The sequence below is a fragment of the Colobus angolensis genome, unplaced genomic scaffold, assembly GCF_000951035.1.
Source record: "Colobus angolensis palliatus isolate OR3802 unplaced genomic scaffold, Cang.pa_1.0 Scaffold380, whole genome shotgun sequence".
NCBI classification, from domain to species: Eukaryota; Metazoa; Chordata; class Mammalia; order Primates; family Cercopithecidae; genus Colobus; species Colobus angolensis.
Window position 1 is genome coordinate 890,155 of NW_012117155.1, and position 14,994 is coordinate 905,148.

The following is a 14,994-nucleotide window of genomic DNA, read 5'->3' on the forward strand; positions in this document are numbered from 1 at the left end:
GAACTTTTAGAGACCTCCTTTCCCTATATGTTTAGGAACATATAACTTAGGACACTTAAAAAGTATGATTTGACTTTTTTAAAGTGTTACTTTTTGAATTGATAGTAAATTAATTGAGAGGTTTTAAAAAGTAATAGCAGGTATTAATGAGAACTTGCCTTCAGTTCAGGAGAGATTCAAAAGTGTACTGTTATGGAATGGTTTAGTGTCAAATATGGAACTATTAGAGGACAATAAGTCACTTAAACTATGATAATGAGTTGTAAAATAAGGGTTCAGAGAAGGAATCATTATCAGCTTGAGTAGGTGAAAATGAGACTTGAGCTAATCCTGGATGATTAGAGTATTAGGTAGATGGAGGACATTTCTGGCAGGGATCTTCAGATTACCTTGCCTGGAACTGAAGGTGGAGCTCTGTGGATAGTATTATTGTTCCCATTTGGCAAATGAAAAAGAAAACGAAATTCGTAAACTTGCCCAGGACCATCCAACTTGTAAATAGCAGAGCTGGAATTTATAAACAAGTTTCTCATTGTTTTCTTTTTCAAATTTTAAATAGCTTATTACGGTATATTTTAAATACATGCAAAATAGAACAGATATAATGAACCCCTGGTATTCATCGCTTAGCTTTAAGTTACCAACTCATGGCTGATTTTGTTTCATCATGCCTCTCCTACTCTGATTCCTTTTTTTGAATATTGTGTATTTTATTTAGGTATGTTTGAGTACAAGAAAACAAGACTAAACACTGGCTGATGTTAGGGGTTTATTTTTCTTTTATATCAGAAATCCAGAGATAGGCAATGGCAGATGCATGTTTAGTGGCTTAAGGATGTTAGGGTCAAAAATCTCTTATTTTCTTGGCTTTCCTCTCATTATCACAAGGTGGATATTGTAGTTCCAAATATCATGTTCACTTTCTAGACAAGAAGGAAAAAGGATACAGTGGAAAAGGGCTTCATTTATATCAGGAAATTAAATTTCTCAGAAATTTCCAGCAGATATCTGCTTATAAACCAGTCATTGGCTAGAGTCATGTCATATGGCCATCTCTGGATCAGGGAGACTGAGAAATATGGTTTTTAAATTGGGCACATTGTCACCTTGAACAGCTGGGGATTTAAATCTATAATGTAAGGAAATAAGCATACTTTATTGTTTAGTTTTTATAGATAATCTAAATTTTGTCTTGTTGAAATTTGTGTTTTGTTCTTTTTATGTTTTGGAATAGCCTGACTTTTTCTAGTCTTGTACTTTTGAGTTTTTCCCTACTTTTCCTTGCTGGCTAGCATAAAAATAAATTTTTTGATTTATAAAAGTAACAGCAACAGTTACTATCTAATGTGTATTTACCAGGAAAGTTTGAGAGTTTGGGAGCGTTGCCTTGTGGTTTCTGTTCTATCTAAACAACTTTAGGTACTTTAAAAAATCATTTAAGTATTACATTTTATTTTTGATCATTTTCTTTCTTCTTTTTTCAAAAGATTAAAAAATTTAAAAAACTGGCACATGATCGTGTATATTTATGGGGTGGGGTACACAGTGATATGATTTGTGTATCATACAGTGATCATATCAGAGTAAGTAGCATGTCCATCATCTCAAATATTTATCTTTTTTTTGTGTTGGGAATATTCAGTAAAAGGTGCTTTCTTTTTTAAACTTTTCTTCTGAATGTAGGTATATATCTCTTTAAAAAATTTGTTTACAGTTAGAGAAACTAATCTGAACATGAATGGACTTTTAGGGTGCCTATGGTCTCTCAGCAGGTCTATATGATTGAATTTGTTTAAGATTTACTGAATTGGTTTAAAATTAGTTTTAAAATTACTGAATTTGTTTATAAGTTGCTCAACTTATTTCTGGGTGAGTCGTTGTATAGTTATATAGAGAGTGCATTAGTTGTATACTTGTATGATATCTATATAGTACAGTTTGGTAGCCTGCTGAAGATGTTAAAGATCATTTCAGTTGAAATGTATTTGGTCTGGTTTTGTGACAACTTCTTTTTAAATTTTGTTAGAGGAGTTTTTGCTATTTAAAAAAGAAAAAGAAAAGCACTTTTTCTGTATAAGGAGGTTAAAATGTCTAGATAGATGTTACACTAAAAGCTCTTATATATTTGAATTGGGTGGAATATGACTATATAAAACTCAGGTCTGCAGTCCACTCAGGTTACTAAAGATAAATGCATGATACATTGAGTGGACTATGCCGCAAGGTTTCATTCCCACATGGAAGTACGCATGCTCGTTTCTCCTGAGACTGCATAAAGTCTGAACGTTCCAGTTTCCCTTTTAAATCACTTCATAGCCCTAGCAGCAGTTTAGAAATGCGAAAGTTTGGTTGCTTTAAAGAATAGTTCTTGAGTGGATTCTTAATTAAGTACGATAATATTTTCTCTTTGATTTTAAAGAGCTTTATTGTCCAGAATGGATGCCCAATAAAATATTGAAAGGAAAAAGAAAGTTAGCTGTATCCTAGTTTTCTAAACCCTGGCAAGCTGGCAGAGCTAGAATTAGCTTTACAGATGGCATTTGGCAACATATCTACATATCTCTAAGCCCTCAACTCCTGCGTTTTGTTATGCCTGTCTATCAATTACAATATCCAATCACTGCTCAGAGATGGAGAAATGGGACGATCACAGCTCACACGATGCTGTTTTGTTAGAAACGTCAGTGCTGCACAACCCACGGCTGAGTCAGTGTCTGTGAGAAAATAAACTGAATTAATATGTAGAGGGGGTTGTATCTCTGAACATTTAAAGCCTAAATATTGCAACAGCATTATTGCACAGTAGAGGGAGGAAGCTAAAGGAAGTCTATGGACAGGTGAGGTAGGGGGAGATTGGGGAATTTTCTGATTGTTCAGAGGAATCTTGAAGATGATGGAAATATCAGATGTGCTAAAGTTTCCTAGTAATGCCCAAGGATGCTGACCTGGCTTTCAGTGCTTCATTGTTTGAAAGAGCAGAGTCCCTTTATACTCTGATTTCAAATTTTTTTTCTTGTTTTTGTGTGTCTACCTTGGCATATACTAAAGGAAGGTGTGTATTCATTTATTACATGATATCTCTGGGTTATAATTATTTACATATATGAATTTGAAAGAAAGATTGAGAGGGATATGTGTGACCTTTGTTTTATTATGATCATTTACATGACTAAAGATAAAAGATCATATGTCTGATTTTCAGTTTAATGACAAGTTACTTAAAATAAATGAAATATGTTTTTATTGTTTTTGTGGGTTTGATGCATTGTGTTTGGTGTTGTTTTTTATGAATATCATTAAAAATTTAAGGAGAGAGTAATTTTGAAATAATATTTTTGATGTATTTGAAAATAAATTCAAGATAAATGAAATAATTGAATTAATTTTCTAAAGAAGAAAAATAAAAATATATTTTTACATTTGGATGAACTAAGGGTTAACTGAACCATTTATGTATAGTATTTTACAGAACTGAATGTACTTAAATGATAAAGCTCTAATTGGTTAAAATGACTTTCTTTCAAGTTAGAGAACCCAGAATCTGAATAGATGATCTAACTACTGCCACTGAGGTTTTGGATTAGTGAATATTAATTTTCAACCAGACAAAATTTCTAAATAAGGATAATGGTTTTTCCTGTGAGATTTTAAATCTTAACAGGTGATATTGCTCACTTTATTAGGAAATTTTACAACAATTTAAAACATTTTGAATAATGGTTTTATTCCTTCTGTCTTTATTACCTTTATCCTGCTGATCCTTAATTTTATATGGACTTTTGGGATATATAGCATTTTACATTTACTTTGTTTTTAATGTATTTAAATGGTTTATAACATTCTTTCCTTGAAGTATAAGGAAGTTCTTTTAATTTCCCCCATTTAATTTTTAAAAGTTTGAATGGTCATCTTATGGTTGTCATGACTTATTTATATAGTTCTGTTTGTGGTATGTTGTATTGACCTTTTTTGTGGCTTAGGGTCCAGAAATGTTTTTCTAAGCTTGTTAAATAGAGTTTTAAAAGCAGAATCTCAAGCTAGACCTTTTAATCTTATACTTTGTAGGATACTTTCCCCTGGTTCTGCTGATTCTTTTAAGATAATAATGTCTGTCTTATTGTGAAAATGGTACATATTCATTAGGTAAATTTGGTAAGCCCAGAAAAACATATAGAAGAAAATGAAAATAAGTTTTTCTACTGTCAAAAGAAAACTAAATATTTTGTCATATAGCCTATTTTTTCTGTGTATATATAAAAATATAAAATAACACATATGCACTTAAAAAGACATTACTGTAGTACTGTTATGTAACCTATCCTTGAAAAAAAAGAAATTTAATTATGAACATCCTTTAGTCATGAAGTGATCTTCTATTGCATAATTTTAAAAGATTACATAGTGTTTTGTACATACATATTTTGTAATTTATTTCACCAATCCGCATTTTTCTGATAATTGATCAGAGAAAAGATCAGCATGATTTCACAGCATAAATATCTCCAAAAAGAAAGAGTGTTGTAAGGAGTTAAGTAAAAATGCAATTTTGATTAGTTTTCTGACAGAGAAAGATCTTCAGTGTCATTACACAGTGAAGCCTTTAAAGACATACCCATTACTTTTAAAACAAAGCAAATAGTAAGATAACCATAATAAAGTATACAAAATGAATAAAAAGTCAGAAAAACTGGAGCTCAGATGAACTGAGACTTCAGAAAAATGCCAAGACCACCATAAAAGTTTTCTTATATTACATTTAATGTAAGAAGAATAATCAAGGAAAGTATAATAATAATGCATGACACTGAGGGGGAAAAATCTTTAGCTCTTGAAGCTTCTTTGTCAAAGTCAAAGAGGAAACTACCACCATCTCTAACAGAAAAAAAAATAAGACAAACATTGATAGGAAGGACATAAAGGCCAATATGAGTATAGAGGTAAAGAATGCATCTGATTGAGTTGTCTTCTGGGCCATTTAAAACATCTTATAAAAGGAACTGCATGCAACACCTTAAAATTATTGTTATTTTTTGTGATCTTTGAAGATTTTCTGAGAATACAAGAACTGCTAAAAGATGGGAGATTCTGGGCTTGATTTTGAAACAGGTAGGAGATTTTGTAATTAAAAATGGAAAGGACTCATTTATGACTAACTTGAAGAAAAACAGTTTAAAAATGATTGGGAATAGGTTTGTTAAAATTAGATTGTCAGACCAACTTAGATTTTTCTCTGATGCAGTTAGTAGACTAGCAACGCTATGATATATTTGGACTTAAGCTTAGCTTTTGGTAAAGTCATTTTTATATCCTTGAGAGTAAGGTGGGGGAACAGTAAGTTAGCTACCAGCTGATCGTGATAATTAATTACACCAGTTCTGACTTTAAATGATCCCATCCAGAGATTGATTAATCTTGAAAGGTGGCTTTGTTCTTTGCTTTGTCATATTGCTTATATGGAGAAAGCAAATTATCAAATTTATCAGTGACAATGAGGAGTGAGAGATAGTAAGTAATACACTAAATGATCCAAAATAATTTTTGAGGCTGAGTTGTTGTACTAAGTTTAGATGAACTTTTTGGGAGTATATTCGTAAGGCCTTTAAAACACCAGGATACATTAAGGTAGCATTGCTCTACAGCATCACATATGAAAAAGACCTGAGGGTGGCTGTTGGCAGTAAACTAGATATAAGACAAAAGTACCATATGGCTTCCCATCTTCTTCCTCACCCCTCCCCTAAAAAATCCATCTCAATTAATGGAAAAGAGGAATAGAGTAACTGTGCTGAATACCAAAGTATTATTATTTTTAGTTCTGTGTATATTCAAAAGGAAGGATGTGAAAAAGTTGGATATGTTGCCTGTTTAAGGAACTAAGAATTTAAGAGAAATCTTGGGCTGTGCGTGATGGCTTACACCTGTAATCCCAGCACTTGGGGAAGCTGAAGTGTACAGGTTGCTTGAGGCCAGGAGTTTGAGACCAGCTTGGACAACATGGCGAAACCCCGTCTCTACTAAAATTACAAAAATTAGCTGGGCGTGTTGGTGCACGCCTGTAACCCCAGCTATGTTGAGAGGCTGAGGCACGAGAATTGCTTGAACCCAGGAGGCAGAGGTTGCAGTGAGCAGAGATCACGCCACTGCACTCCAGTCTGGATGACAGAGTGAGAATCTTTTTCAAAAAAAAAGAAATCTTGTGACAGCACTGGTTGGATATTAAGGAATGTCATAATAAGAGCTATCTTCAGATATTTTAAGACTTTTCCTTTGAAAAGCAGTTAGACATGGTTTGAGTCAGACTTGTTTGAAGTTAGGAGCATGAACTCTGAAATTGAACCCCTTGGGTCACATCTCAGACCCAGCACTTAATTAACTATATGATTTCAGGCACCTTGCTTAGCCGCTAAGTTTCCATTTTCTCAGCTGTAAAATTGGGATGGTTTTGAAGATTAAGGTGCCCAGTATTGTTCTAAATGCCCAAGTGTTAGCATTGTTGTTGTTGTTATTTGGTCCCAGCAGGTAGAACTAAGGCAGTTGTTTTCAGCCCAGGTGATTTTATGTCTTCCAGTGGGCATTGGCAATGTCTAGGGACATTTTTGGTTGGGGAGCTGGAGGAAGTACTAGCATACTGGTGGATGGAGGCCAGGGATGCTGCTAAACATTCTACAATGCAAACAACAGCCTCTTTACAACAAAGAATTACCTGGGCCAAAACCCTGAACTTGGGTTAGGTAAAAAGGTTTAATAAGCCTTAATATTAAGGAAAAACAGCCTAAGAGTCAGAACTTTCCAAGTCTAGAATGAAACTTTAAAAAGAGAAAAGTTCCCCTTCCCTGTCATTAGCAGTAGGTCAGCCAATTCGAGGACACTTTCTAGGTGAAGATTCAGGAATTAGATAAGTGTTTGGACTAGATTTTCTAAAGGGTTTTTCCTAAACTAAGTTTCTGTGTTTCTGTGGCTATTTCTTAGGATAGTTAGACATACTGAATTACAAAAGCATCAAAGGGCCTCTGATAGAAATTCTCTTAGTCTTTAATTTCATCAATCTAATTACACTATAGATTTTTAATTTTCATTTTGATATTTAGGATTGAATAAAAGGCATAATGGAAGGAATTTAATAGAAAAAGGTTATGTTTTCAAAGGTCATTTGGAAGGGGTGATTGTGGGATGGCTGTGATTTGTCTTTAGAAATCTGTTTTGTGGCCGGGTGTGGTGGCTCACGCCTGTAATCCCAGCACTTTGGGAGGCCAAGGCGGACAGATCACAAGGTCAGGAGTTCAAAACCAGCCATGTCAACATGGTGAAACCCCACCTCTACTAAAAATACAAAAAATTAGGCAGGCGTGGTGGTGGGCACCTGTAGTCTCAGTTACTTTGGAGGCTGAGGCAGGGGAATTGCCTGAACCCGAGAGGTGGAGGTTGCAGTAAGCTGAGAGTGCGCCACTGCACTCCAGCCTGGGCGACAGAGTGAGACCCCATCAAAATCTGTCTGTAAAAGTTTATTAAAATATTCACAATCATTTGATAAATATTTTAAAAACTGAGTCTTGTATTTGTACTTCATATCTTTTATACTCCAAAAGTTAAAAAAAATTATAATTTTTAAAAGCATTGCTTGAAAAATACTGGTTGTGTATGCATGCATTATAATATTATTCTCAATCATTAACAGTACCAAGATCAGTAACTGGCACAATGTAGTTGTTTAGTAAATATTTGTTGAACAAATGACTATTCAGCAGATACACAATAAACCTGTGCAACCATTAATTTAGCTTTGAACAATTTTTAACAGTGGCTAGCTATTTAAAAAAATTTTTTTCATGCTAGGAAGTTGCTGAAGAATATTAAGTAGTGACTGCCAACTCCCAAATTTGTATTTCTAGCCTGGACTTTCCCCCTGAACTTTAGACTTATGTGTCCCTAAGTATACACAGACTTATGTACACTCAGATGTGTAATAAGCATCTCACTTTTAACATGTCTAAGACATACCTACATTTCTAAACCTAGTCCTCTCACTCTCTCACTTGCATTCAGTAAATGGAACTTCCGTTCTTCCAATTGCTCAGGACAAAATCATGGAGTCATCCTTAACTCTTCTTTTTCTCTCACCTCCTACATTTCATCCATCAGTAAATTTCAGAGGCATATTCTTCAAAATATATAGTCTAGTACACTCTTTAACACGTAACTCTGCCATAACACTGGTCCAAGTCACTTTCAGCTTTAGCCTGATTATTTATAGTAACCTCTGAAATGGTGTCTTGGTGTTACCTTTGCCTCCTTTCTCCTATTCTCCCATGGTTTGCTTTGCAGCTAGAGTGATCCTGTTAAAACATAAATTAGTTCATTTAATTCACACTTCATTGCTACCCATTTTGCTCAAACAAAAGCAAAAACCCTTTAAACATTCCTTCAAGGCCTGTCATAATCTTGTTCTAGTCTTGCCTAACTAAGAGCTACCTTTTTAACATGGTCATTCTTATTTTGTATGCTCCAGCAACCCTGGGCTTCTCGAATGTCTTGAAAAAGCCAGGGATGACTCTTATCACAGGGCCTTAGCATTTGCTATTCCCTTCTGTATTTCATAGTTCTATTTCTTACATGTTCAGGTCTTTGCTTAGACATTTCCCCCTCAGAGAGTTCTACTTTGAGCATTCAAAATGGTGACACTCTGTTTTTGTTACCTTTATTTTTCCTTATAACATTTATCACCATATGTTAGTATCTGGGTCTTCATGTGACTTCAGTTGAAATTTGAAAAGATACTCTTGGGCCCTGCTACTGCTACTGCTGCTGCTGCTGCTGCAGTGGGATTTTAGGAAGAAGAGAAAGATGTCAGGATTTAGAAATAGTATTAAAACTATTTTTAGGCTATATATATTTCTTGCTGAAGTTGTCTTTGTGGGGGTAATCTGGGATTTAAGTATCATTTGAAAAATATTTTTATGGGAAAAACATATCCGACAACAGACTTACAGGTGATCTTTGAGAATTTAACTAATTCTTCAGTTGAGAACTTACCTTTTCCATTATTAAGCCTTTGTTCCTTGGGAAACTGATCATATATTAAGCAGAAGAGCAGAAAGTTTATAGAAGGCTAATTGACCAAAAAAAGGAAATGAGAGATAAATTGTTATTAAATCTATTTAGAAGTTTGATAGCATTTTTTATATTATAGTTACTGACATTTAATACAGGGATCAACAAACTTTTTCTGTATATGGCTGGATAGTAAATATTTTTGGCTATGTTGGCTACAGTCACCGTCCTAATCACTCAACTTTGTCATTGTAGCATGAAAACAGCCATGAACAATAATCATGAATAGACATGGCTGTGTTCCAATAATACTTTAGTTACAAAATCAGGCAGTGGGTAGAATTTGGACCATGAGCTGTAGTTTGCTAAATCCTGACTTAACACATTAACGATGCTTATAAAAAGCAAATCAGTTGCTTCAAAAATATATTAATATAAAATCATTTAAAAGCTTTAGTGTAAAAAACTGAAACAGGGGATATGGTATTTGTTAGAATAGTAAAAAAAAAAAAAGTCAGCTAATTTTTCTCCCAGAATAAAAATAGGATTTAAAATATTGCTTCTTTATTGAGATCTGACTAATTCAAATGGATAGGAATATTGTCAGTGGAAAAAAAACACACTCAAACTCCAGGGTATGGGACAGGACACCTTCTGAAATGAGGGGCCTATGGCCTATAAGCAAAGTAGGTCAGGGGATTTCTTTATGGTCAGCTCCATTACAGAAAGGCAGGGGAAGAGTAGAATGTATTTTTAGTTTCCAAGGCCTGTCTTGGAGAGAAAAAAGAGCCATGAAAAGAGGGCAGGTGAAGGTCAGAGAGAGAGATTCTGTTTTCTGAGGCCTAAAGTGCCCCCAACATTATAACAAGGGCGGTAGGAGTTATGAGCCAGGAAACATGGACAAAAACATGTATATAGCCCTTTATGGAGACATACATGTTTTTTTACAGAGCTATATATAGTTTTTTATATTACAGTTTTGTGTATTTGTCAACAGTTTTCTGATATGAGTGCTACTTATATTAGCTACTTATGGAAATTTTTCTTATATTATTTCCTTGAAAATGTGCTCCCCTCTATTTTCTCTGTTCTCTGTAGAACATATATTAGTTGAATGTTGACCTCCTTCATTAGTTCTCTTTTTAAATGCTTTATTTTCCATTTCTTTGTATTTTTGTTCTTTTAAGGATATGTTCAATATTTTCTTTCAACCCTTCTAGTAACCTTGTAAAAATTTCTGCTATTATTTTGAATTTTTCAGAACTTTTTCTTATTCTTTAATTTTTTTAGAATTGCAGCATTCCTGTCCTTATTTTATGGATACTTTTTTATGTTTCTGAATTTATCATAGTTTAGTGTTCTTTTTGTCTCCACATTATTGCCCCTTTTGTTATATATATTAAGCTTTTTCATTGTGAAATAATTTTAGATTTACAAAAAGTCACAAAAAATCATACTGTGAGTTCCCAGGTACTCTACTCAGCCTCCTTCAATGATAACATTTTACGTAACTTTAGTACATTATGAGAACCAGGAAACTGACATGGGTACAATACTAATAACTAAATTATTGACCTTTCTTCTATTTTATCAATTTTTACATGCACTTTTTCTTTTTTCTGGTACATAGTTCTGTGATATTTTATCGTATGTATAGATTCATGTAACTCCCACCGCAATCGGGATATAGAACTGTTCTATCACCACAAAGAAATTCTCTTATGTTACCCCTTTATAGTTACACCCTCTCTCCAACTCTGACCTGTGGCAACCCCTAATTTGGTTCTATATCCCTATAAGTTTGTTGTTTTGAGAACATTATATAAGTGGAATGATATAGCGTATAAACTTTTGGGTTTGGGTTTTTTCATTCAGCGTAATGCTTTTGGATCCATTCACATTTGTTGTAGATATCAATAGTTTTTTTTAAAATTGCTGAATAATTTTCTATGGTATGGCTGTACTACAGTTTACTCATTCAAAAAATGGCTTGGTTTTTGTTATAAACTTTGCAGTACTGTTGGATTTTAAAAACTCTGTACGTATTAGTTTAGTATTACACACTTTTTCCCCTTGTAGGAGTATCTAGTTTCATTGAACAAAACGAGATCCTTATGTTTTTCTTCAGTTCTTAGGAACCTGCCTGCCATTGAAAACTGTTGCTGTAATTAGAATTTTTAAACAAATTAGGTGACGAAATCATATGCAGAAATTCATACCAGATTTGCATTATAAAGTTTGATGTGAATAGATATTTGCTTCTACACTTGATCTTAATCAAAAGGCCGAGAAGCGATAGATATTTGCTTCTGAGAGAGACCATTTTAATAAGATTTAAAGGTTTTTAGAAACTTTACTGCTTGTTGATTCACCTTATGCTTCAAAGCATGATTTTGAAACAAAGTGAAAAGTTGATAGTAAAGAAAACAGAAGCATTATTAAGTCGTAAAGCTGCAAAATTTAAAAATGGAAATATTTTCTTTTTTGTTTAAGGTGGATTTGTTTATGTAACTAGAGGTGCTTGGAAGTGATTGATATTCCTCAGTTTAAGAAAATTGTGATCTCAGAGGATCATGATTAAGGGTTCTTATTTGGGCTTTTGTAGTAAGTTTACTGGGTAGTATATGTTGGTTTGTGAAGTTTTCAAGTGGTGATCAGTTGGTGATGGTAGATGTTTTTAATCTGATTGTAGAAATGCTTTTGGTTTCTTGAGACTGCAGACCATATTACAAGAAGAGGATGCCAGAATCTATGTAGATTGGTAAGAGAAGGAATTTAGTGCACTCTGCTAAGAAAAGTGAGAAAAGAAAGGACTATTAGAAGAAGAAAGGCATGACTTTTGTTACTTAAGTGTAATTGAAATGGCTAAGTATTTGTTTTCTATTATGGTATTCTCAGGCAGCTGTGTTTTGGCCAAGAGGTCAATTCTGGTATACAATTTGGTACATATATATATACCCATAAAACCTTACCATAATTAGGATAATGAGCATATACATCACACTCAAAAACTTCTTTGGTGCCCTTTGTAACCCTTCCCTTTGAACTCTTATACCCCTTTTTTGTGAAACCACCAATATGTTCTCTGTTGCTCTATACATTATTCTGTACTTCCTAGAATTTTATATAATTTATTTTTTGGGGGTGGGGAGAGATCTGGCTTCTTTCATTCAGTATAATTATTTTGAGATTGATTCATGTTGTAACTTGTGTCAGTAGTTCATTCTTTTTTATTGTTGAGTAGTATTCCATTGTATGGATATATCATAAATGGTTTATCCTTTCACTTGTTCATAGACATTTAGGTTGTTTCCAGTTTTGAGCTGTTACAAATAAAGCTGCTAAGAATGTTTGTTTACAAATCATTTTTTATGGATAATGTCTTCATTTCTTTTGGGTAAATACATAATGGAATGACTGAATCATATGGCTAGTTTATGTTTAATTTCTTAAGAAACAAACTGTTTTTTGAAACAGCTTCTAAAATGGTTGTATCATTTTCCATTCCTACCACAAGTGTATGAGGGTTCCATTTCATACATGTACTCATCAACACTTGATATAGTCAGTCTTTTCATTTAGCCACTCTGATGTGTAATGATGTAACAGTGTCATTTTAGTTTGCATTTCTTTAGTGACAAGTGACGCTATCATTTCATGTACTTATTTTCTTATCTGCGTATCTCACATTTTTTCCCATTATTTTGAGAGTTCTTTATATAGCTTACATGTCAGTCCTCTGTCAGATATATGATTTGCAAATATTTTCTCCCAGTCTGAGGCTTGTGTTTTTAGTCTCTATTATTTATTAATTTTTTTGAAACAGCATCTTGCTCCATTGCCCAGGCTAGAGTACAGTAGCATGATGACCATGACTCACTGCAACTTCGAACCTCTGGTCTTAAGCAATATTACCACCTTGGCCTCTCAAGTAGCCGGAACCACAGATGCCTGCCACCACTCCTGGCTAATTTTTTAAAAAATTTTGTGTAGAAATGGTCTCACTATGTTGCCCAAGCTGGTCTTGAACTCCTGGGCTCAAGCTGTTGTCCCGCCTCAACCTCCCAAGGTGCTGGGATTACAGGCTTGAATCACTGCGCATAGCTTCTTTTCATTCTCTTAACACTGTTTTTTGAAGATCAAAAGTTTTTGATTTTGATGAAGTTCAATTGTCGGTTTGTTCTTTTATGCATTGTGCTTTTTATTTCTAGAAGTTCTATAGTTTTAAGTTTTAGATTTAGGTGTGTGGTCCATTTTGAGTTAACTTTTGTATATGATGGGAACTATTACGCAGAGTTCCTTTTTTTTTTTTTTCTAGAATTGTTGAATGTGAAATACCTATTGCATATTCATTTGTTCCAGCACCATTTGATGAAAAACTCTTTCTTCCCTGAATTGTGTTTGAGCCCTTGTTGCAAATGAGTTGTCTGTATATATGTATGTGAATTCTTTTCTGGAGTCTTTATTCTGATTCATTGATGTATGTGCCTGTCATTATGCCAGTAGCACACTTTACTCATTGCTACAGCCTTTTAATGAGTCTTGAAATCAGATCGTGTGAGTCTTCCAACTGTTCTTTAAAAAAAGTTATTTAGGCTATTCTAAGTCATTTGCATATGCATATGAATTTTGGAATCAACTTGTCACTCTTGATAAGCAAGCCTACTTAGTTTTCCATTGGAATTATGTTGTATCTAGTAGATTAACTTACGGAGAAAATTGACTTGTAAAGACAGTAGTTTTCTCCATTTGTTTAGGTCTTCTTAATTTCAGTAATGTTTTATAATTTCCAATGTGTGAGTTTTTCACATCTTCTATCATATTTATCCCTAAGTATTTCAGGTTTTGGTGTTATTTGTAAGTGGTGTTTTTAAAATTTCAATTTCAGGTTGCGTATTCTTGGTATGTAGAAATAAAGTTCATTTTAAAATACTGATTTTGTATTCTGCAACCTTGTTGAACTTACTGGTTCTAGTTACCTTTTTTTTTTTTACTAGAGTCTACAATAGATGATCATGTTTTCTGCAAATAAAGATAGTTTTACATCTTAATCAATCTGAATGTCTTTTCTTGCCATATTGCACTGGCTAGAATCCTCAGTACATTGTTGAAGAAAAGTGACAGTGGACATTCTTATTTCTGATTCTTGTTTCTGATTTTAGATGGAGAGCATTTGGTCTTTGATTACTATTCTTTTTGTATGTATTGCTGGATTTGATGTATTAAAATTTTGTTTAGAATATTGATATTTGTGTTCTAAGATTTGTGGTTTTCTTTTCTTATAATATCTTTTCCACTTTCTTTTACTTAAAAATTTTCTGATTTCCTTTTTGATTTCCTTACTGCTCTGTGAGTTGTTTAGGTAAAGGTATTATTTAATTTCCAAGTATCTGGGAATTTTCTAGATATTGGTGTCTGGGCAATGTTGGTCTCATAGAATGAGTTGGGAAATACTATCTTCTCGTCAATTTTCTGGAAGAGCTGTGTAGGGGTGATATTATTTCTGTCTTAAATGCATGGTAGAATTTGTCAGTGAAGCCATATAAGCCTAGAGTTTTCTTGGAGGGAATGTTTTAAACTACAAATTAAACTTCTTTAGTAAACATAGAGCTATTCAACTTTTTCTTAAGTGAGCTTTTTTGTAGGTTTAAATTTGTCCATTCTGAGTTGTTGAATTTATTGGCTTAAAGTTGTTTATAATATTCTTTTATTATTCTTATAGTATCTGTAGCCTCTCTTATTTCTGACATTGGTAGTTTGTATCTTCTCGATTTTTGTCCCAAGCAGTCTGGGTGGAGGTTTAACAATTTTATTGACGAATGTCATTTTTCTTAGACCTTCTTTTCTAATATAGGAATTTAATGCCATAAGTGGCCTCTAAGTACTGTTACAATGTCATACCATGCCACAAATTACAGTATTTTAGGTTTTTTCCTACTTTCTTTT

General features: G+C 33.5%; 1 protein-coding gene across 4 annotated transcripts in view; it reads left to right on the plus strand.

Moving 5' to 3' along the window:
* Positions 1 to 14,994, plus strand: part of BTBD10 (BTB (POZ) domain containing 10) — a 71,509-nt gene that overhangs the window by 23,209 nt on the left and 33,306 nt on the right. The window contains exon 1 of one of the 4 annotated variants that reach the window (XM_011954251.1): positions 2,657 to 3,052. The exons of the other annotated variants lie outside the window; for them this stretch is intronic. Within the exon in view, the coding sequence (XP_011809641.1) occupies positions 2,928 to 3,052 (125 nt within the window). The 5' untranslated portion in view covers positions 2,657 to 2,927. Of the gene's footprint in view, positions 1 to 2,656; positions 3,053 to 14,994 lie in introns of those variants that run through there. 4 annotated transcript variants of the gene reach the window in all.